Genomic DNA, 24,097 nt, shown 5'->3' on the forward strand with positions numbered 1-24,097 from the left:
GCAAGCTTAGTGGCAAGGGAAACATTCTTCACAGAGAGGAAAGGGCTTTCTTATCCTCTTGGGCAGCCCAGCCACCAATCCCAATTTTGAAAGGGCACACATTTTTACTCCACCCCACCCTGATTTGCAAATGTTACTCACTGACATAAATCCAAATGTAAATCCAAGCAAAACTATACATTTATTCCAGAATAGCTAAGAATATTCCTATTATACAAATACAGTATAAATTCAAGTCACACAATAAAAAAGTACAAACTCCATTACTGAATAAATATATCTAGCTATTTCATTTTAATTGGAAATTAAAGAGGGTAGCTTTTACCTTGAAAACCTTGAATGTTTGACCCAGCAAACCATACATACAAACTTAGTATAAATACATTTTTACATAATACCAGAGTAAACCCATTATTAATGATGAGAAAACATCTAAAGAACAGAATGTGATAAAATAAACCTGCTGGTGCACTGTCAGAAGACAGGCAGCAAGCATGTAAATTCATTAAAAGAACAAGACCACAAATCAAGGCCATTCTTATGGAGCGATTTAACCATGTCTTAACATTCTAAACCAGATAATACTAAAAAGAAAAAAGATGGCACTAACCAGGCAATAAAATGAAAAGCCAGCTTACACTAATCAACAACTGAACACAGAAGAGTCACAATTGCTCTCTGTATCATTCTTGAAAAAGCCTTGTTCCAATTGTCTGAAGAAATCCTGCTCTGCAGAGTGGTCAATTCACTTTAAAACTTGCGACTTAAAAGTTAACTGCATGTTGTTGTTTTAGGCAGCTGAATGTTCTTTGCTTTCATTTAATGAGGAAGAGTGGGAAGTCAGTGCACTAACACACATTCCCCCCCATTGTTAGAATGTATGTAGGTTTCAAAATGCAGCATAAAACTACTGTTAAACCATAAGCCATATTAGCACAGAAACCCTAACAAACCTCTTACTAACTTATTTTTGGCGATAAGTCAGAGGTAACAGGTTAAAAAATGTTGTGCAAAAAGGAAAAAAAAAAAACCAACCCTTATAGAAAGGAAAGAGTGTACTGGAAATGGAACAAACATATACAAAAGAACAGAATGGTAAATAACCAAGATCTGAAGGTATATACACAAAGCACTCATTGCAAATCTCAGTCTAGGTTTGTTCCCCTTCACGTTCTTGCTCAGCTTAGGGCACAAATGCTGGATGGAGAACAATAAGGCACCAGGACAGCAGCCAACTGATGCTGTGCCCATCTCAGGAGCAGGCATTCTGCTCAATGTACATCTTCGACAGAGATACGGCCATGGATTTGGCCAGCTCCTCGTCCCTCCTGCGCTGCACCTGAGTCTGCCGGCACCATTCCTCATACTCCGGATTGGGGCACTGGCGATCGAGCACAGCGTCGTAATGCCCATTGCTAAGCCAGCTCAGCCAGATGCTGCGCCGGCTGGGGTCCTCGGGCCCCAGGTAGTGGACCATGGTGGAGACGGTGGGGCTCTCGGGCCGACCGCCGGTGGTGAGGTGGATGTTGACATTCAGCATCTGTCCCATGGCCAGCAACTCCGGGTAGCCGGCCCAGGCGCCGTCCTGGGCGGCGTTGATGAGGAACTCGCCCACATCGCCCTCGATGATGGGGCTGAAGTGGTCCAGGTGGTCGGCGATGTAGTGCACCGTCTGCTCTCGGAGCTCGCCGTGCAGCCGCTGGTCCCCGTTGACGGCCTTGCAGACGGCGCGGTACAAGCAGTTGCCGTCGGGGATGATGTGGAAGCGGAAGCGGTCCTTGTGCCGAAGGTACTTGTCCTGCTTCTCCACCTCGGCCAGGTAAAGCGCCAGCTTCTCGCAGCGCTCCGTCGGGCGCACCTGGTAGGGGCTCTCCTCCTCGGCGGCGGCCTCCAGCTCGGCCTCCCGCCGGCAACCGCCATGCTCCAAGACCCCGGCGGCGGCGGAGGGCGCCTGGCAGGCGGGACGGACCTCAACGGCGACGCCCGGGTAGCCACTGGCGGCGGCGGCGGCAGCAGCAGCAGCAGCCGCAGCCGCCGCCTGCATGGCCTGGCAATGCTCGCTGAAGCGGAGGCCGTGGTTGCTGGGCTCCTGCTGCAAGCCGGGCTGGGCGGCGGCGGCAACGGCCGCGCTGGCATCGCCCCCGCCGCCGGTTTCCAGCAGCAGCCACTGGTGGGCGTGCGCCGCGGCCGCCGCCGGGCCCAGCTCGGCCGCCACGACGACGGGCTCCGGGCGCGGCACCAGCCGGATGGGCACGACCCTTTCCAACGGCCTGCGGCGGATCATCTGCGCGCCGGGGCTGTAGCACTGTTGCGCCGGCTGGTGCTGCGCCGGCTTCCTCTGCCCGGGCCCCGCCGGGGGCAGCAGCTCCAGGCAAGAGAAGGCGGGCATGGCGGCGGCTGCTCCCGCTCCGACGACGGCGCTCGAAGTCACTCCTCCTCCGCCTCCTCCAACCGAGTCGCTCTCGACTCCCACCGGACCTTGTCCCGAGGGCTCCGGCGAAGGCGAGACTTTGAAGACGACGCCCGTCGGCCCGCTCGCTGCGCTGTTCGCCGCTGCTGTGGCTGCGGTCGCCGGGTAGTGAGTGACGATGGTGCTGTAGAGCTGCATCCTCGGCCCTTTATAGGCGGCGGCGGCCGTAACAGCAGCCCGGGGAAGGCCGCAGGGGCCGGGCCAGGGAGCGACCACGGGGCCCGCCGCCGCCGCCCCTCCTCCTCCTCGCAGAAAGCCAGAAAGGATGAGGCGCCAGAGTAAAAATAAACACGGGCATCACCCTCGTGTCGTCACCGGCCTGCAACTGCCGCCCCTCTGCCCTTGCTCCTCACAGAGGCCGCGCCGGAGCCCCAAGGCAGCCGCCCCCACTCCCTTCCCCCTCAGGCCGCGCCGGAGCGGGAATTCCTTCTGCGCCACAGCTCCGGGCGGGTTCCCTCCTCCTCTCTCTCTCTCTCTCCTAGGCCTAAAGCCTCCTGGAAGGTACTAGAGGCCTTGTCGCTCACTCGCGCGGGGGGGAGGAGGCCGGGCCTTGTTTACTTCCCTCCCTTCAGCACGTTGGAAGACACACGTCGTCAAGGCGCGAGCGAGGGGGCGTGGCTTGGCGCTGCGCTCTATGGCTCCGCCGCTGCGACGCCGTGGGACGACAATTTGAAAAATGAAAATAAAGCCTTTTGCGCATGCGTGACTGTCTTACCCTCTGCTTGGGTCAGTCAGTCTGTCAGCGACGTTACCCCGTCCGTGGTCATGGTTCAGTGCGTACCTAGCTGTACTCAAATGTTAGGAGTCTCATCGAGTAATAAAGATCTTTATTAGGAATTGGTGGTACCCGTTGGTGCAAGCGTGGCTTATATTTGAAATGCATAAGCATTTCACGTTTCATATTCTTTAAATAAGTGAATTAAATAGCATCGCGGTCTATTTAAGACAGTGGCTCTTAATTAACATTCAGTCAATGCATATTCAGTGCACATGGCTCATCCACACACAACTACAGTGCCCATCACCCTTAATAAAATACAACCCCCAGGATTCTTTGGTGGAAGCAATGTGCATGAAACGTCCTTTAAATGTATGGTTTTGGATCGTCCCTCAGTTTTATCGTGGGATGGGTACTCCTTATCCATGCATTTTTTCCACAGCATCTGCATGACGTTGGCATCAAAATGCCAGCTTGGCATTTATCATTTCTGCCAGATTTATCATTTCTGTTAAAAATAAGTTAAGCTAAAAAAGATAACACCTGCTCTAATTACTTGTTTGCAATATTTGAACAACCCATTAATAATACAGTGGTACCTCGGGTTAAGTACTTAATTCGTTCTTAACCTGAGACTGTTCTTAACTTGAAGCACCACTTTAGCTAATGGGGCCTTCCGCTGCCGCCATGCCACTGGAGCATGATTTCTGTTCTCATCCTGAAGCAAAGTTCTTAACCTGAAGCACTATTTCTGGGTTAGTGGAGTCTGTAACCTGAAGCATATGTAACCCGAGGTACTACTGTATTAAGCATCTGTTTGGAAGCACCGTGAAATTACTTAGCTCCACTGGCTGAAATTTAATACAGCAGTGAGCAAGCTTTTGAATTTGGGCATGATATCAAAGCCCCAAAGTCTTCAGATTGGTAGTAGTCATAGGTAAAATCAATCACTACACAAACTTGCTTCTAAGCCAGCAGTCACCAGTCTTTTTGGACCAGTGGGTCCATCTCAGACATCCTCTGGGTGCCAGTCACAAAATGGCGGCCATGGGGGGGGGCATAACATAACACATAATGAGACTGTACAGTCATGGTGAAACTTTCCCCACAGTTGTATTTCCATACTACAGAAGACTTTAACTGGTGAATTTCTACCTACTTAAAGGCACAGGAACCTTCTTTTCCCACAATGCCAACCCTAACCTTTAGCTCATGGATAGGCAAGCTAATGCCCGGGGGCTGGATCTGGCCCAATCGCCTTCTCAATCCAGCATGCGGACGGTCCGGGAATCAGCATGTTTTTACATGAGTAGAATGTGCCCTTTTATTTCAAATGCACCTCTGAGTTATTTGTGGGCTAAAGGAATTCATTCATATATTTTTTTCAAAATATAGTCTGGCTCCCGACAAGGTCTGAGGGACAGTGGACCAGCCCCCTGCTGAAAAAGTTTGCTGACCCCTGCTGTAGCTCTTACACAACAGGAGGCATGCCCAAGCCTCAAGCCTCTGGCTTTTGCATGGAGGAGAGATTATGTAACAGCCAGCTCATATTTCCTGTGGGGGAGAGAGCAGGCAAAAGAGAAAGGGGGTGCCTTTCTCCAGTTCAGGTTTTAGCTCCACCCATTGCTGCTCTGACATTTCCCACCCCTACTCTTGATTTCCCCAGCCTCAGATGAATGTCCCTCCCAGCCCTGCCATTAAAATAAATCCATGGGGGAAAGGGCACTCGCACTATCTTAATCCATATACGAATTAATAGCCAATGATTCTTAGGGTTACATGTAGCACCCAGTATTATATTACTTATCAACACAATAAGCCTACAAAGGGTGCCTTGACAGACTGGCCACCAAGCTAGAGTTTAGCTCTGTCCTTGAAGAACCATTCCTTAAGTGACAACAACAGTGGAATGATATTGATGTGAATATTTAAGTTTCCATTCTAGTGATTCATAGTTACCTTAACTGCCTCTGTGGTGTTCATGAATCAAGTTACAGCTTTTAACACACCAATATATTAATAGACATTTACCTAAATCACTTGTGATCAGAAACAGGTGCCATGCAGAGTGCAACCCGATTCTGATCTGACATAAACTAGTTGACCAATTATTTTTTGTTCACAGAAAGAGCGGGCGCAAACATTTTAATCCCTTTAACTGCTGAATTAGAACCAGATATTGACATAAAGTCATCTTCCTTGAAAGACAAGTCATGCATTACTGAGGGAGAGACATAAGGATTAAATATTATATATATATTATTATATATAATTACATTATATGATAAAATTATATATATTCAAAATTAAGATTTTAAAATTATATTCATTTTACTGTTTACAATGGTTTTCCCATGCCATCTCACAAATCTTCCGTTGTCCTAGAATGCAGCTGAATCAGAACAACACATATAGATCAGAATTCTGAAATGCAGAATTACAGAGTAAACCTATGCATATTTATTCAGTACTGAGACCCACTGCATTCAATGAGACTCCCATTGCTTGTAAGCATGCACAGGATTGCACCCTAAATCCCTGATTTATGTAACAAGATCCCCAGTCTTTATATACCCACTGAACAACCAAATGTCTATTGAGTAACCGGATTTGGAATTATGGATGTGGGAGGTAATTCTACAATTATTAACAACCCTGAAGTTGCTTTTGTTAAAAAAAGAAGTTCAGCCTCCTATCACTAAAATGATCTTAAGACTGGATGTTCAAGTTGTTGCTGTACTGGGACAAAGGCAAAGAGAAAGGAGATCAGGCTCTAGTGGTAGGTAGTTTGATGATTTGCAGATGATCAGCAAGGTTTTCTTACTTCCAGTAATTTTCCAACAGCAAGTAAAACTGAATGAAGAAGAAAAAAATCTCTGCTGTTGCTCACCTTGTGCTAATAGCTTATCTCTTAGCAGGAGCAGCCAACACCCTTCAGATGTTTCTGGACTATAAATCCCATTATCTCTGGCCACTGGCCATGCTCCCTCTGGTTGATGGGAGTTGTAGTGCCACAATGGTTACAGCTGTGGCCATACTTGTAAAAGAAGACTATTAATTTGAACAGATCTTAGTGCAACTCTTCTGACCACATTGTGACTTTTGCTTTGGAGTAACTCAAGATTCACATTTGTATTTGTACAGCTTAAGGGGCACAGTAGGTAATTGATGCCACTCCCCTCCTTACCTACTGTTCCACATTCCTTAGATTTCTGAACCTGGTGGTCCTAACGAAAGGAAACAGAGCAGATTTCGCAAGTCTGGAGGCTGCCCACCTCTAACCCAGGAGGAACCAAAGATGCTACGCATTTGTTGCCACCTTAAAGCCTTCACTTTGGTAAGGAGATGTCAACTGACAGTGCACAGCAACAGGCAGTGCTGACTACCCTGACCCTGGTTTCACTCTTCCAGGTTACCTTCTTCTCTAGCACTTCAGTCTTTCAGTGCTCTGATCCCAGTGGCCTGAGAGAGGGGGAGGTACTGGGAAATGGGGAGGGGCTGCAGCTCAATGGCAGAGCATCTGCTTTGCATGCAGGTTCAGTCTCTGGGAGAGACCCCTCTCTGAAATCCTGGTGCCAGTCACTGAAGACCATGTTGAACTAGCTGTACCTATGACCTGACTCGGTATAAGGTAAGCTCCTGTGATTAAAGCAGGGGAATGAAGGGTATATATGCCACTTGCTATGTCCAGCGGCCCTCCATTTCTATCACACATCAGATGTCACAAATAGAAACACAGGAGCATGAGAATCAAATATAAATGATTATTTCACAGGTCTACTGTGAGGCTGAATGGCAAGGCTGTAATTCACTCCACTTAGAGGTGTTATATAACTGGCTAACAGCAAATATTTCATAAGTTAAATTCTACCTTTGAGTAGAAGTTAAATTACTTAACATAATTCTCAATTTCAAAAGGAATAATTTAGTCACCTGCGCTGCAGTTGAGGACATTCTAGTTCTAATACATCAGGAGGAATTTCAGCTGTGGATGAGCTTTGGAGCCAAGTTCTTTGGTTACATTTCTTTGAGCAAAGGCAAGAGGGTGAATCAAAGGAAGAGTGTGGAATTTGTAATGCTTTAAAAATTTCCACTCTTTAAAGCTTCTGTATAATCTTTTAAAACTGGAAAACATTAACACATTTGTCACATTTAAGGAATTCAAAGTAGTACTTGATGTGACTTCATTGAAAGCATACGGTGACATTATGTTCCCCCTTGAATATCTATCTGAATGATTCAGTGTAAAAGTGATCCTCGACATTCCACTGTCTCTTAGCAACTGTCCTGACGGAGCTGACAGACTTGGCATCTCTAGGAAAGCGATACTTTCAGAATGAGCGTCAATGACATCAAAGTACCTCACTCAAACTGAAGGCAACATTGGCTTCTTTTTTTTTAAAGCGGCATACGCATGCTACTTTTTTTACATGTTAAAAATAGGAAATGCACAACAGTAATTATTTTGGGTTTTTCACACCTTGTGTAACTAAGAAAAAAAGAGTATGCATTTCCTCCCCAGAGGACAGCGCATACACCTAAACTCACAAACTTACCATACTTTGAGTATTTCACAAGCATGAAAACAGGAATCATAATAATAGAATCAGAGACTCATAGAACCTGAAAGGTACCATGAGGGTCATCTAGTCCAACCCTCTACAATGCAGGAATCTTTCGCCCAGCATGGAGCTCGAACCCACAACCCGGATATTAAATGTCTCGTGCTCTACCAACTGAGCTATCTATGGTTAGGAGTTTCAATTTACCTTACTGTTTGGGGGCTCCTTAGAATATTCCAACACTCTCTGCATTTCTGCTCCAATCTCTAACTGCTAGACAGTAGACTAGATTATCCAATGAACAGGTTCCTTGGTAAAGGATCGAGTACGAGAGTCTGTTAGGGTGGTCAGGTGCAGAAGAGGACAGAGGTCTTACACCTTTCCACAGCTGTGCAGAAGAGGGGATTTAAGCATGCAATGGCATAGTGGGGGTGCAGGGGGGCCCGGCCGCACCGGGCACAACATCTGGGGGTTAGGGTTAGGGGGCGCAAATCCATGGGTTAGGGGGTGCAAATTACTTGCCTTGCCCCGGGTGCTGACAACCCACGCTATGCCACTATAAGCATGTGTATCTTGGGCTGGGGCATTTCCCAGCCTTTTCCCTTTTTTTAAGGGAAATTCCCCTATTCCGAATAGGATTCCTTGCTAGAAAAGGGAAAAGCTGACAGCTATGGACTGGGGTTCAAAGTGCTGAACAATGCTGACCTGGATTCAGACCCTGTTGACTTCCCTTACACTCAAACGGGGTGTGAAGAAGGCAAAAAAAAGCGAGTGACCTTAAAATGGAATCTCCTGTTTTTGTACAAATGCAGTACAGTGGTACCTCGGGTTACAGACGCTTCAGGTTACATACTCTGCTAACCCAGAAATAGTACCCCAGAAATAGTAAGAACTTTGCTTCAGGATGAGAACAGAAATCACACAGCAGCGGCGCGGCAGCAGCAGGAGGCCCCATTAGCTAAAGTGGGGCTTCAAGTTAAGAACAGTTTCAGGGTAAGAACTGACCTCCAGAACAAATTAAGTTCTTAACCCGAGGTACCACTGTACAATCATCGTTGGTTGCATTGCCAGGTCTCCATAGATCCTGTGCTCACTTTCTGTCTCTTGTATGGATGCGAAAGGGAAATTTGGGAACCTGCATACTGTTATGTTGACTGTCAAGGGTCTTCAAAGCCACCATCTGGACAGGCCAACTAGGTATCTGAATGAATCTGCTGGATCAAAGAATTGCCTCAGGACAGACCAAAATATAAACACTCTATACAGAAGTTGCTGCTTTTACACAGTAGCCAAAGTATGTCAGAAATGTGAAGCTGGACATTTTAAATAAATTGTGTATGGTTCCGCAATTCATTGAATTTATTTACATTTATTCTTATGGCTTTGCAATCCATAAGACCTATAGCCTTAAACATATAAAATCTCTGACCAACTCAGCCCACGCTGCAACGTAGCATTCATGAAGGGACGCAGTGACTGCCAGCAATGCCATTGAAATGTCACTGCCTGTCAGCTCGCCAGACATTCTTTGTGACACTGCAACTATGCTATGCATATACTTAGAATCAGCATTCCTACAAATGATGTAAGTTACATACTCAGTGGTAAAATGCGTGTGTCAGTATTATGAACTGGTCTTTTACGAGAAGATGTGTTTTTTATTTCTAAAGCACAAGTTAGACTGAGCTTCCAGTAACATTTAAGAGTAACGGGGCAAGGGTGGAAATGGGGTGAATTAAATAAATAAAACCACTTCTATCCTGCATTTCCTCAATAAGCCCAACATGGCTCACAGCACAAGTTTTTTTTTTAAAAAAGAGCAACTTAACAATTTTAAAAACAATTTGTTATCAGAAATAAATAACTGGCTTCCTATCTCCCTGCCATGGGACGCGGGTGGCGCTGTGGGTTAAACCACAGAGCCTAGGACTTGCCGATCAGAAGGTCGGCGATTCGAATCCCCGCAACGGGGTGAGCTCCCGTTGCTCAGTCCCAGCTCCTGCCAACCTAGCAGTACGAAAGCACGTCAAAGTGCAAGTAGATAAATAGGTACCATTCCAGCGGGAAGGTAAACGGCGCTTCCGTGCGCTGCTCTGGTTTGCCAGAAGATGCTTAGTCATGCTGGCCACATGACCTGGAAGCTGTATGCCGGCTCCCTCGGCCAATAAAGAGAGATGAGTGCCGCAACCCCAGAGTCAGTCATGACTGGACCTAATGGTCAGAGGTCCCTTTATCTTTATCTCCCTGCCAGGGAGAAGGTTCAACTCCAATTACCAGGTGCCTGGGGACTGCGGGAGAAAGGGAAAAGGACACTCTGGTCCTGTCCATCAGCCAAAGGACCCTGAGCAAACATTTGTTACTGAAGCAAGAACAGCAGCCAGGGAAGATCAGCTGGATAAATAAGACCCACTTACAGCATATGGCTTCATTTTGGTCTCCTTTCTCTTCCTTTGTGTGTCTTTTCAAGTTTGCAGCTAGACTGACAACAGGGCCTGCCTCTCTTGCTTGATGTCAGCCACTTTTGGAGTTAATGGTTGTCTGAAAAACGGGATAAAACAAGATAAAAATAAATAAATTCAATAAAGCAGCCATAAAAGAGGAAAACAACAGAGCGACAAAAGATAAAAAAGGCAGTAACCATTAGAGGGCTTGTCCACAGGCGCTGCTCACCCATCATCCATCCTGATTCCCTTGCACAAAGCCTAGGTGGGAGTCCAGTTTATATGGAACATTCACTCTTGAGCTGTTTACAGGGAGGCGGTATGACAATGAGCACTCATCCTGCATTGATCCTGCTTTGCTAGTAGGGTGTGTATTACACATCTTCCCATTAATCGCTCGATTGTCCCATACAGTTCAATGCATTTTCACATCCCTTTCCAAACCACAAACAACAAAAAAACCATTCGAAAAAAGTGGATGTGTTGCGCTAGAGCAAAGTATCACTTTAATTGTGCAAAGCTAAAATTCCAGTGTGCACTTGAATGCATTCTGCAAAACGACAACAATTCAAAATGCTTCCCAAAATAAGGAAGCAATTGTTCTACATCTTGCCATACACCTTTGTATCTTCTATGAACATGCATGAAAATATCCATGCTGTAGTCACTAGAAGGGCCACCGAAAATGCTGGATTTTGTGAAAAGCGATTTCTCTGATGTATGTCACCTGCCTCTCCACCCCACCCCTGCCATTTATGCAAAAAGTCTACTTCTCTGCTGCAGTCAGGGAAAGAAAGCATATTATGTGCGTAGGCGCAATCTCATGGTTCTGCTAATAAAGAAAAATGTCTCCCACACTTCAAAGTTTCTGGTGGTTTAGTAATCATTGATTGCTGGGCACATTCCAAGGAGCATTTGGATTATACAGGAGGAAAACCACAACAGAGCAAACAACTCTGGCAAAACACTGGTATCCAATGACGTCAGCCGCAATGCTGCGCTAACAGCTACTTTACTAAATATAAGACGGGCAAAGACTACAAGTGGAACATTTGCAAATAGTGAAGGAGGGAGCTATACTTTCCTTCACTCTGCCTGCTCCCTTGAAGAATCCTGACTTATGCCAACCCTATTCCTTTAGCAGTTGTTCTTTTTGTTTATCCAGCCTATCTAATTTATATTGTAAATAAACAGCTTGGACAGAGATGTGTCATCTGTGTTCTGTAAATACCTTGCACAGTGTTGCAAGCAATTGAATGTGGAGCAGCAGTTATCACACCAGCAAGGAATGTTACACATTGTTTTGTGATATACCCACTTCCACAAAGAGCAGCAAGCTCCTGGGGCCACTGTATGTTGGTGGTTTGAGCCCAGCCAGGGATGGCTGTGGGCAGGATTCCCTCAGGATCCCCTGCAACTCTACAATTCTATGATTTAATGCTGATGCCTCTTTTTGGATATGGATGATGCTGTTCTGGCTACAAAAGGACTGGCATCTGAAGAATTGGGCTTCCTATTACGGTAGTATATATGATGATGATTATATCCAGGGCAGTTTAACCATATTTTATGTCTCCTAGGTAACAACAGGCAAAAATATGATTAACCATTATCAATTTTTAATTATTACATAATTAATGGAAACCATTATTTATTTATTTATTTATGTATTTAAATTTCCTTGTTGCAAAATTGTACACACAAAATTTTATGGACTTAAATCATAAAACATGACGTGCCTAACAAAAAATGGGTCACTAGGGGAATAAACTACTCAACGTATTATTTTACAGTACATAATAATGAGATAATTACTGTAAACTGGTAAAATGAGTCATTCAGAAAATCAGCCTGGAAAACAGGAGGGTAATAGGCGTGAGCTAATGAGTGGTGCCTGCTTATCTATGCCATACTGCAATATATGCTGCAAGTATTTCTCATCTCTGTGTTGTTTCATTTGTATATTTAATAAAATCACACCATACAGTGTAAAAATTATATTTGTTTTTCTCTCCCCTTGCCACTTTCAGTTTTTGCAACAGCTTTTCCATTATGGCTGTTTGCCAGATTATATTATACCACTGATCAAGATTCATCAAGTGGAAAACGATTCTAAATTATATTTAATTATGTAACCTTACAAACATGCTCCAGCACATCATCCATGTTGCCGCTTAAATATTCCAAAATCAATCACATATCCTTCTGAAGTTTAATTTGAATACAATGAGGTTGCCATGTCCAACTTTTCTAAAAGTTTTTAAAAGTTCCTCTGATTTCAGTAGAAAAGCTGAACGCTGAACGCTGATTAAAACACCCCCATTCACACTTTGAAGAAAGATATTAACTTTGGCTAATAGTGTTCACATATATATAGATAGATAGTTAACAGTGCAATCCTATACATATTTACTCAGAAGTAAGCCCCTCTTTGCTACCTGAGAGTAGAGGACTGTGCTTTCCTGGGAGTCTGAGTCCCATCGATCTCAATGGGGCTTAGTTTTGAGAAGACACACACAGAACATCAGTGCCACAAAAACTTTTGGGAGAGGCTGTAATTCAGAGGTATCAGGCTGGGAAACATCACTGTCTGCAATGTGAGCACTATTGCCAATCAGATTAGGCAGCACAGAGCGAGATTAACCAGTGATCTGATTTATGATAAAGCAGTTTAATATCTCATAAATACTCTTCCATTAATGGGGGCAGGGAATGCTTTCATCCTTCTTAGAAACTAGGAATCGCTCTGTGTGGTGCTATAAATATGTCCCAGGGATTTAATAAATGGTAAGTTATGACAAATAGCAAGTGTTCTCCAAATTCCAGTTGGCTCTTGCTACAGTGGTACCTCGGGTTACATACGCTTCAGGTTACAGACTCTGCTAACCCAGAAATAGTACCTTGGGTTAGGAACTTTGCTTTAGGATGAGAACAGAAATCATGCTCCGGCGGCACAGTGGCAGCAGGAGGCCCCATTAGCTAAAGTGGTGCTTTAGGTTAAGAACAGTTTCAGGTTAAGATCAGACCTCCGCAATAAATTAAGTACTTAACCTGAGGTACCACTGTATTCCTGTGCTAACATTCCACTTTGAAATCTAGCTCAGCATCCTAATCTCATGGTGGGCAACCAGATCTACTTGCGGGAAATCTGCAAGCAGGACATGAGCACCAGAGCACTCTCCCCTTTCACAGTTGCCAGCAACTGGAATTTAGAAGCTTTACTACCTCCGACTGTGGAGGCAGAGCGTAGCCATCATGACTAGTAGCGATTGAGAGCCTTATCCTCCATGAATTTGTCCAATCCTTCTTTTAAAGCCACCCAAGTCAGTGACTCTGACTCATGTCACACCAGGTGAAGTGCTAGCTCAGTTGGTGGAATATGAGGATTGTGGGTTTGAGCCCCACATTGGGCAAAAGATGCTTGCCTCGCAGGCGGTTGGAGTAGATGACCCTCGTGGTCCCTTCCAACTCTACAATTCCACGATTCTATCCAACAACATATGGCTTCCCCTGTCCTAGTCTACTTGAGAGATGACCCCATTGAATGCAATAGGACATTTTTCTGAGTAGACATGTATTGGATTACACAGTAAGGCTGCAGTCCTGAACACAAGTACTTGGGGGCCAACCCCAGTGGATGCATTGGGACTTACTTTAAAGTAAACATCCCTAAACTGTTCTGTTAAACTATCTTCCTTTTGGGTAACATTTCTAATGCATAATTTGATCCATCAGTCAAGTAAATGGAAATAGTACAGTGAGGCCTCTAGCAAGCACATGTCCTAATAAGTGCTAGAAAAATATCCCTATAATGAGAATAATATTACTTTGAAGACATTCCACTCCACCAAGGATTAAACGGCACACCCACTCTCCTGGCCAGCAAATAGTTTTGAGGGTTGGGATGCTTTAATCATATAACACTTACATTGCTAAGTGATGTACATAGGTAAAAAAAAAAAAAAAGACAAACATATTTACATTCATGCATGGCATTTTAATGTAACTATATTTGTGTTTATCTGTCCGGGTGTCTATAGAAACCTTCTGTCCAACAATGAATAACTAAAGGCAGTAGCTACTGGGAAATGGTTCGTTTCTGGTGTGAAATATGCTTCATAAATTTCACTGCAATCATTAATATTAATAGTTAGCACAATATTTCTCTGTGACTTGATCACTATAACTGATTGCTATCACGGTTTGCATATTGGGTGAGCTGGTAGCGTTCAAGTGTCATATTCCACCTTTCTCCATACATAAATTATTATGAAAGTATTATGCACTGCCTATGATCACTGGAACCCTCTCGCTGCCTCTTGCTTTGCATTACAGTGGGAGATATTGGAACCTGTTTGTTCTGCCAGAACTCATGGAAGTGCAAAGGGCAGGGTGGAAGAAAAGGATCTATTACAGGCTCAGAGTACAGTAATCCCACCCATACCTTTCTTTATGTTGTCATAAACTATTGTACAGGCTGCCTGGCTATAATGCTAGACCTTCTCCCTCTCTGCTCACAACCCCAAAATACAGAGCAAGTGGGTCCTGCAACAAAATGTTGTATTGCACCCCCAGACACTGACTGCTAGCTGTGCAGGTGCTCAGGGAGCAGGGAGTGTGGGCTGAATATGGCCACAACCTTTTTGGTTATAGTTATATCAAAGTTTGATGCAAAGATCCACTTATCAAACAGCCTGTCCATTGGAATGTGCCGGAGCTAGCCTACCTGCTGGACCCACCAAGAGTTGGTTGCTGGACTATGGGTCCCACCAGTGTTGCCCATAGATTGTGGTTCCTGCTGGCTACCTGGGTATGGGGCAACCTGCCAAAATCGCCTGAGGCATTCTGTTCCTACCTCCTCCAGACCACCTATAAGGATTCCTTCACTGTCTATGGATCCTGCCTAATGCCCACCCCTCCAACGAGTCGTGACAGGTGCACACAAAAACCTCAACCAGTAAACATACCCTTGCTACAGGAAAGGCAGAAATGTTGGGGATAATTCAGACTAAAATTCCCAAGTGTCAAAAAAAGGTTATTTATGTATGCCACTACTGAGGCCCATGTTTTGTTAGCCCCAAAATGGAAAATGAGCGAGGTCCCAACTAAAGAAGAATGGCAACTTAAGCTGACAGAATATGTGCAGCTTGCAGATTTAACATATAGAATGAGAGAACAAGAAGAACATGTGTTTAGAGAAGATTGGAAAATGTTTATTGAATATATGGGGGAAAGTTGTATACACTTCAGAACGCTGGCAGCATTAAGATAAATTCAACAGTGTAAATAAGTTTTGATGGATGTAATAATGGAATACTGAATGGTTTAGTTCTTGTAAAAATATGCAGGGATTTATGATACGCAAAATGAAGCATGGAAAGAGAAGAAGGGAAGTCATTGATATTTTAAGGATGTTTAAATGAGTTTTTTAAATTGTCAAACAAAATTATACAAAAAAGGAAAGGCAAAAATATAAACTGCAGTGTGAACAAAAAATATATATCTCCCAGCCACAAACTATCATCCAAGCAAGAGCAGTTACAAGGCAGAAAGGATGGGTGGGGAAGAAGGCTTTGTCATGGCCACGCTGCCTTAAATAGCCTAGGCATAGATCAGAGAAAGCAAGTCTTCCCTCTGGACCGTGCCAAAGCCCTGCCCACTGCAACACAGCAGCCACTCTAGAAGAAGAAGAAGAGGAGTTTGGATTTGATATCCCGCTTTATCACTACCCTAAGGAGTCTCAAAGCGGCTCACATTCTCCTTTCCCTTCCTCCCCCACAACAAACACTCTGTGAGGTGAGTGGGGCTGAGAGAGTTCAGAGAAGTGTGACCAGCCCAAGGTCACCCAGCAGCTGCAAGTGGAGGAGCGGAGACGCAAACCCAGTTCCCCAGATTACGAGACTACCGCTCTTAACCACTACACCACACTGGCTCTCATTATCCCCCCCCCCCCTTGGCAGCCTTGTGCCATGCTGGTAGCACAACTCGGGCGTTCCGTGGAGTGGCAACAACTCAAGAACTGTTGCATGCTGTTGTTGAGGATTAAAGCTACTGCATCCTATTCATTTTTTCTCTCCTTACCCACCCCCATTCCACTTGCAACTGCCAGTCAGCACTGTATGGTCACTGAGCATTCTCAATCCTTACTTGCCTCTTTGGGGAGTTCCCAGCCCCCTAGGGATTCCCCCCACCCATAAAGATGGTTTGTTTGCAAGCGCTGGGGTTTCTCAAGTCTATGGGTACCTCTCTCCAGGTTTTGGCTACATGAGGAAATGCACTAGAAATGGCAGGAGCAATGCACAGTTAGAGCACCTAGTCCTAGACCATGGGCAGGCAAACTAAGGCCTGGGGGCCGGATCTGGCCCAATCGCCTTCTAAATCCGGCCCACAGACGGTCTGAGAATCAGAGTGTTTTTACATGAATAGAATGTGTCCTTTTATTTAAAATGCACATCTGGGTTGCTTGTGGGGCCTGCCTGGTGTTTTTACATGAGTAGAATGTGTGCATTTATTTATTTAAAATGCATCTCTGGGTTATTTGTGGGGCATAGGAATTCATTCATATTTTTTTCAAAATATAGTCGTCCCCCCCACAAGGGACTGTCTGAGGGACAGTGGACCGCCCCCCTGCTGAAAAAGTTTACTGACCCCTGTCCTAGACTCACCTACAAGGGTTGAATGCTTGTGCCAGCATGCTCTAGTATGGAGGATCTGGCAGCAAATTTATTACTCTCCTTTAAATACTAGGACCAGCATCCCCCATCCCCCATCCCCGCATTTCATAAAACTGAGACCTTTCCGAATAGAGATCTTTGATGGTTTTCAAAAAGTGAACCTCTAAATCATGTTCACACCCACGCCGGAAATTATTGCAGATATTATAGCTTTTTTACCCATTCCATTAATCACGTACATTTGCATTGCTATAGTTACGTGCCTCTTTTGGAAGGAAGGACAGAACCATTTTGTACGTCACTTTTCCTCACAGGACACAATGAAAGATTAATAAAAGAAATGTAGGGAAAAAAGACATTCAACACCAGTAAATACAGGAAGACACAATTATGTCATTAATTCTGTTTGCTGTATCTAAATTCAGACACTGCATGTAGACTCATCCCAAGCTATCTTTAAGGCAGAAAACTGTGTCATCAGAACGTTCCTTGAACAGTTAAAAATGGGTGGTTATTCAAGCTTGCTGTAAGAAGGCCTTGTCTGATCTGCAAAAGATTTGCTGCAAGACTCCTGCTCTGGATGCAACAGGTCTGAAGTGGGGTTCAAATCCCATGCAAACAATATAAAATAGGTGGTATTTGTGCGGGAAGGGCCTAAGTTTGGCGATAGAGCATCTACTTTGCATGCAGAAGGTCCCAAGCTCAGTTGTCTGTGCCTCACAAAGCAATGCTACAAAAGAATCACTTTACCACAGCAATGGAGGAACCTCAGACCTGGGTGCCAAATTCTGCCATCTTAACATCTCTATCTGGCCCAGGTGACCCTCACATGCCACACCCCCTTCTTCCCTAGCCACACCTTTCACTGGTCCTGCTTCACATTTTCCCTAGGTAATTTTGCTTGGTTGCAATTTGTCCTTGAGCTGTGGCTGGATGGAGGAATGTGCATTGCGGAGCTGGTTAACCCCCTGACATTTGGGTGGCTGCAAAGTAGCCTGCTGTACCGAGGTAGGAGTCACATGCATTGCTCTGCCTACTTTTTTTTTTTTAAATAATATTTATTAAGATTTTCAGAAATACAGAAAGAAAAGATTAAAGTACATTCAAAGCCTTATTTTCATACACCCACTTTCCGGGACTCCCTCTTTCCCCCACCCCTACCATATTCCCCTATCGTATTGTTGGCTCCACAAGCTCTCAGTTCTAATTAAAACTTAGTTTGTTTAAACCATTAGTCAAATTTAAGTTTAAATTTGTACAGTCCCCATCAATACCCTTACTAACAAAACAAAAGTTCTTTCCCCAGGGCCCACCCCCTTTCCATTCCACAATTTCCCTTTTTTTTAATGATAAAGACACCCCACACAATAGAAATATAAGAAAATAAAAAATAGAAAGTATAGTAAGTAAAAGAAAACCAATTCAGAAAATAGTTGACAAGCCTTTGGATTCTATTTCTCCCCCCCCCCCCCCGTCCCCGGTTTAGTTTCCCCCTGACCACCAATCCATGTTGTCTGCCTGGAATTTTTAAAGTCCATAAATCACATTTTTCCCCAAACTCCTTGCTGGCTTTTTCTTTTTATAATTATTTTTAGAGTTATTTTTAAACCATTTAGCATCAAATCTTTAATAACGCTCCCCCTATTGTTCTTTCCAAGTTGTAGTCCAGTTTCCTCTTGTTCCGCTGCTAAAACGTTCTAGTTCAGAAATTTAGTAAGTCTGCAGGGGTTATTGTTATTCAGGAACAAAAACTTGCGTTCAGTCCCTTCCTTTCTTCAATAGAAAATTCTATTGTCTCCTTTAGCTGGACACCCTGTAGACACAATATTGTTTCCGTTTTGCAGCTTTCCCAGAAGATAACCAGTCCTGTAAAATTCCGATGGTATTTTTCCACTTACGACCTTCTTTGTAATGTCCCGAAGCTCCTCTAGGGGATTATTGTAACTTTGTTTTCTCTAGTCCAAAAGTCCGAATGTTATCCATGTTTTCGCCATTTTGTATCCAAGTTTTAACGGGTTGTAACTAATTGTAACAAAATTTAACCAGCAAAGTCCTCGTATTAAGGTCCTCTTTGAATTTCCGACTTTGACAGCTACTTTGACAGCTGTCAAAATCTCCTTCGCTTTTCGCCAGGCTCTCTCCTCAATCACCCCGGTTCCCAGGGGGGGGGTTACGTTTTCCTTCTCCCTCAATTCTTCCTCCAGCACAGTTCTTGTAGTTTCCCATCGTGGAATTCTTACTTTTAATCAGCAATAGAATTCTTTTTGGACCTTGGTTTCCCAGTCCTTGTTTTGGAAGGTTTACAGTAGGGAGGGGGACTGACTTCCTTTTTGGATCCCCCCCCCGCTCGTATCAAATCCGAAAAAAATTTCTTTTTTTCTCCTTTTAAACCCGGTTTCCAAATTACTCACGGGTTGTTGTTGAAAGTCCGAATTCTCAATGGAAGAAGTCAGCGCTCTCCGCCGGATGGCATGCGGCTTCGCTCGGCAGGGATAGCGGCGGACTCAAAGTACCACGCTTCTCCCCGGCACCCGATCCGTAGCCTTTAAAAAGGCTCCTTCACGAGTCGGGAGGGCGCTAGCGGTGCCAGCCGAGTCTCCATGTCCACGGCCTCCGTGGCCGTGGTTTTTAAGGGTCCCCGCATCGCCGGTGCGGTAGGACCCAGCCCCTGCCGAGCAGGCTCCCTCCGGGGCTCGGAGGGAGTCCGCCATTCGGCGATGGCGCCAACCCGGAAGTCGCTGCTCTGCCTACTTTTGCCTCCAGCCTCACCCATCTTTGGCTTGTGGACAAGGGTTGTTCACAAAAGAACAGAACCCGCCCTCTGCCCCCCGAATAACCCTACAAGGCTTCTGGCTGTCAGAAGAGACCATACTGGGTTAGAGGCCAACCAATAGCCTGACTAAAGTACCTTAATTCATAGTGTTTCTTCTGTCTTGTCAACCACAACCTCAGTCCTGTCTGTAAAAACAGAACAAAAATTGTACAGTGGTACCTCGGGTTAAGTACTTAATTCGTTCCGGAGGTCCGTTCTTAACCTGAAACTGTTCTTAACCTGAAGCACCACTTTAGCTAATGGGGCCTCCTGCTGCCGCCACACCGCCAGAGCACGATTTCTGTTCTCATCCTGAAGCAAAGTTATTAACCTGAGGTACTATTTCTGGGTTAGCAGAGTCTGCAAGCTGAAGCGTATGTAAGCTGAAGCGTATGTAACCCGAGGTACCACTGTACAGGCTTGAGTAGGCCCCGAAACTGTGTTCGGTACTGCAATAACATAAAAAGATTAAGAGGGTTTCTTTGAAAACGTGCAAAGTACACTCCCTCAATCAGATGGGAGGGTTTGAGGATATGACTCTCAACTTGCACAGACTCAGACCCCAGGCAGCCAATATGGAGCCTGAAGGAAGCGGACTCAAAACCTACCCTCCATTTTAGCCTTAGGCACAGGAGTGATGTTAGGCTAACTCTGCATCCGGGAGGGTAAGGTAAAGTTAAAGGACCTCTGTCCAGTTGAATTCAACTATGGAGTGTGGCACTCATCTCGCTTCAAAAAGAGGGAGCCGGCATTTGTCCACAGACAGCTTTCCGGGTCATGTGGCCAGCATGACTAAACCGCTTCTGGCGCAACGGAACACAGAGACGAGTGCCAGAGCGCACAGAAACACCATTTACCTTCCCAGCTTCCCACCCACTTCCCACCTGTTTATCTACTTGCACTGGTGTGCTTTCAAACTGCTAGGTTGGTAGAAGCTGGGACAGAGCAACGGGAGCTCACTCCATAGCGGGGTTGCGAACTGCTGACCATCTGATCGGCAAGCCCTAGGCTCTGTGGTTTCGACCACAGCGCCACCCGCTCCCTCCAATCTGAGAGGATGGGCAGAGGTGCCCCTGGGTGATTCTTCATGCCCATTCGTGGCTCCATGAATGGAGGGGGAAAGTAGGCAGAAGGGGAGGGAAAGAACTCTGCAGGAAATCATCATTCCTGCTTCCTAGAATGGAGAGCAGCAGCCCCTCCCTTTGAGTGTGCCCTGCTTGTCGCCATGGCACCCCCACCATTAGCTCCTGGCCAGCGTTGTTACTTGCTCTGAAAGAAGAGTAAAGATGGCCCAGTCCATATCTCTCCCCACCGTCCTCGTCCCTGAAGAAGAGGACATTGGTGCCACTGAGCGTGCACGGGCCCTGCAATCCACGCGGAGGCTGAGCATGTACCCCAACATCCTTGAGCTCCTGACACTGTATAACAGCTTTGATGAGTTGGAGCTGGACTACCGGTAACGCATCAGAGCTGCCTGCAGGGAGCGATGGGGGAATCGAAGCAAAGGCATTCTTCCTCTCTTCTCCTTCCAATGAAGCTCTGTGGAGAATTCAAAAGCTTGCCTTTATATCTCACCGCCATTTTCTCCAAGTGGCTCAAGGAGGCGTGAAAATTATTCTCCCCCATTCTATCCTCAAAACAACCCTGTGGGGAAGGCTAGGCTGAGAAACTATTATTGGCCCCAAGTCAGTCAGCTTCATGGCTGACTGGGGGATTTGAACTCAGGTCTCCTAGGTCCTAGTCCAGCAGTGTTACTGCCATACCACAATATAATACACCACATATAAGACCCAATTGGGTCTGACTCTGGAGCAGATGCTGCTGGCTATTCATAGCTGCTAATTTGTGTTTTACTTTTTCAATTGTTTGTTTTACTTTTAAAAATATTGTTTTTATTTATTTATTAGAAATATATAATGCTTAATAAAAAATAAGTAATTTACATAAAAATAATAAAATTTCCTTAAAGCTAGATAAAAATTAAACAAAAGTATATATTCCAAAATGAAACTGAACAGTGTTCAAAAGAGAGAGTTAATAATTAAAGAGTCAGAGTCTAGGAAGTCTGGATAAATATAATTTATAAGAGACCTTTAAAGGTCATTACTGTCTTATCTCAAACTACCCGAGAGAGGGTGCATTCCAGAGGAGAGGTGCATAGCTTTATTCTGTGCTGCATATTCTATGTTTGTGAGCCACCGTGTGTTCCTCTTTTAAAGGAGGGGCAGAAAATAAAAACTAGATGATAAATAAATGGACTGTCTGGAATGAGGCAGCTTCCCATATATTTCTTCATTTGTTTTCCATTGAGTCTTGAAACCAGAGAATTGTCCTACCAGCTATCCCTCATTTAAGAATTAAATAGCAGAATGTATTGCAAATCCCGTCATACTGAATGACTACATGGACACTCCAGATTTAATTGGCAGCTCCATGCTTCCTTGTGCAATTCCAGAAGGTTGGCGGTTCGAATCCCCGTGACGGGGTGAGCTCCCGTTGCTCAGTCCCAGCTCCTGCTCACCTAGCAGTTCGAAAGCACGTCAAAGTGCAAGTAGATAAATAGGTACCGCTCCGGTGGGAAGGTAAACGGCGTTTCCGTGCGCTGCTCTAGTTTGCCAGAAGTGGCTTAGTCATGCTGGCCACATGACCCGGAAGCTGTACGCCAGCTCCCTCGGCCAATAAAGCAAGATGAGCACCGCAACCCCAGAGTCTGCCATGACTGGACCTAATGGTCAGGGGTCCTTTATCTTTATGTCCCATTAATGCTGTGCACCAGAATTAGTTTCCTGGCATCTCCAGTTTATTCTCCCAGTGTAGAATGGTTTAAAACTGAATTGTATCTCTGAGCCACTTTCTGAACCAGCAAATGCCTCTATCATCCTTGCCATTAAAAATGGATGTTAAACTTTCTCGCGTTGCTATTTAAAGAACTTGTAGATGTGATGAGACTTACAAACAGGGAACACTTGCATGTTGCAGAAATGCGATCAGGGGAGTGGTTCTGAGAGATGTTAACGCAGAAGGCTATTTTTAAAAACCAAACTGGCATTTGTCCCCGTTTTGCATTAAGAGTTCCCCCTGCAAATGAGCCAAGTTTAGCCTGGGTGACGTACACATTGACTCAGTCTCATTCTACAGCCAAGAGACTAAGCAGCTGCCTTGACCACCTGTTCCCTGTTGCTGGAAAATCCAGTCATGTTTAGAATAGCAGCCACCTCCCAAAGATTTGTGTGTTGTCATTTCACCCACCTTGTTAATCTGGGCTTCCAAAACATTGCCACAGTGGAAGTCCTGGGAAGGAAGGAGGGGGACCCCTATAGTACAATTGAAGAGTGCACATGGCAGATGTAACCAAATGGCGATCCATCTGTGCTCCCCAGAGAAATAACATTTTGAAAATCTAAGCAGGGCTTAGCTTGGCCAGTGCCTTGATGGGAGACTGCCTAGAATCCCCTATGCAAGCTGCTTTGAAAGCGGGTGTGGGATAAAAGTGAACCCAGTAACTGTATGAGTGATGGGATTTCCTTCTAGAATTATTCATTATTGGGGAACATATATAGACCCTCTTTGGGAGTGTCACTTTCTTGCTCCCCAAAATTTAGAGGGAAAACTCTGAAGCAGGGAGCTTTCTGTACTTTGTGGAGGATCCCCGCACAATTTAAGACCCTGATCTATGCTCTACATTGTGCAGGCAGCTTCCACAAGTAAAGGAGAAGAGACTGCTGGATCAGGCCAATGGCCTATCTAGTGCCGCATCCTGTTTTCACAACGGCCAACCAGATGTCTGTGGGAAGCCTGCAATCTGCATCTGAACATCAGAGAACTCCCCGCTTTTACAGTTTCTAGCAACTGGTATTCAGAAGCATGTAGGTTGGTGGCCATCATTGCCTCCTGTGGCAGTGAGTTCCATATGTTAACTATGCTTTGTGAAGAAGTACATTCTTTTATCCTGAATCTTCCACCTTCAGGTTCATTGGATGTCCATGAGTTCTGGTGTTATGAGAGAGGAAGAAAGACTTTCCTGTATCTACTTCCTTGCTGCTGTGCAAAATTTTTATAGACTTCTGCTTCAGAAGTTCACCCTCCAGCTCATGAACAATAGGGAGCGGAACGGAGCTTCACATGCCTGTCCCCTCTCTTGCATTGCTTTTACACATTGAGTAAAACACCTGAACGAATCAATAACTTAAAAGCTTAATGGATAGTTTAGCAGATTATTGCTACTTTAAGCTTCACATTTGTTCGATATAACATATTTGCTGTTTCAACTAACTGTATTTCAACAAAAAATTCCATAGGCACACGATTTCAGATAACCTGAAAATAGGTTTTGGGATCTCAGATCATGCTACTCAAACAGATAAAAGTGAAATAGGAGATATAAAGGTCTTTATAGAAACGACAAGATCATTATTACAGG

The 24,097-nt window shown here is 44.9% G+C and overlaps 2 protein-coding genes and 1 long non-coding RNA gene across 3 annotated transcripts in view; 1 reads left to right on the plus strand and 2 right to left on the minus strand.

Moving 5' to 3' along the window:
• LOC310828105 overlaps positions 1-24,097 on the minus strand; it is a 60,926-nt gene that overhangs the window by 30,650 nt on the left and 6,179 nt on the right. The window contains exons 2-3 of the long non-coding RNA XR_014556674.1: positions 10,165-10,288; positions 7,122-8,059 (exon numbers count right to left, since the gene is read on the minus strand). This is a non-coding gene — a long non-coding RNA (uncharacterized lncRNA). The remainder of the gene's footprint in view (positions 1-7,121; positions 8,060-10,164; positions 10,289-24,097) is intronic.
• Positions 163-3,101, minus strand: OTUD1 (OTU deubiquitinase 1). Its single transcript, XM_083705060.1, has one exon. The coding sequence runs from the start codon at positions 2,606-2,608 to the stop codon at positions 1,253-1,255; it is 1,356 nt and encodes a 451-aa protein (XP_083561186.1). The 5' UTR covers positions 2,609-3,101; the 3' UTR covers positions 163-1,252.
• The window catches only part of LOC310828003 (uncharacterized protein C10orf67 homolog, mitochondrial), a 47,133-nt gene continuing 43,907 nt past the window's right edge, over positions 20,872-24,097 (plus strand). The window contains exons 1-2 of the mRNA XM_083704950.1: positions 20,872-21,133; positions 23,976-24,096. Coding sequence (XP_083561076.1) covers positions 20,964-21,133; positions 23,976-24,096 — 291 coding nt within the window. The 5' untranslated portion in view covers positions 20,872-20,963. The remainder of the gene's footprint in view (positions 21,134-23,975; position 24,097) is intronic.

This window comes from Podarcis gaigeae (genome assembly GCF_964106915.1).
Source record: "Podarcis gaigeae genome assembly, chromosome: 12".
Lineage (NCBI taxonomy): Eukaryota > Metazoa > Chordata > Lepidosauria > Squamata > Lacertidae > Podarcis > Podarcis gaigeae.

Bases quoted from the DNA above. Each gene is read 5' to 3' on its own strand.
- OTUD1 (XM_083705060.1), bottom strand. From the start codon at position 2,608: ATGCAGCTCTACAGCACCATCGTCACTCACTACCCGGCGACCGCAGCC.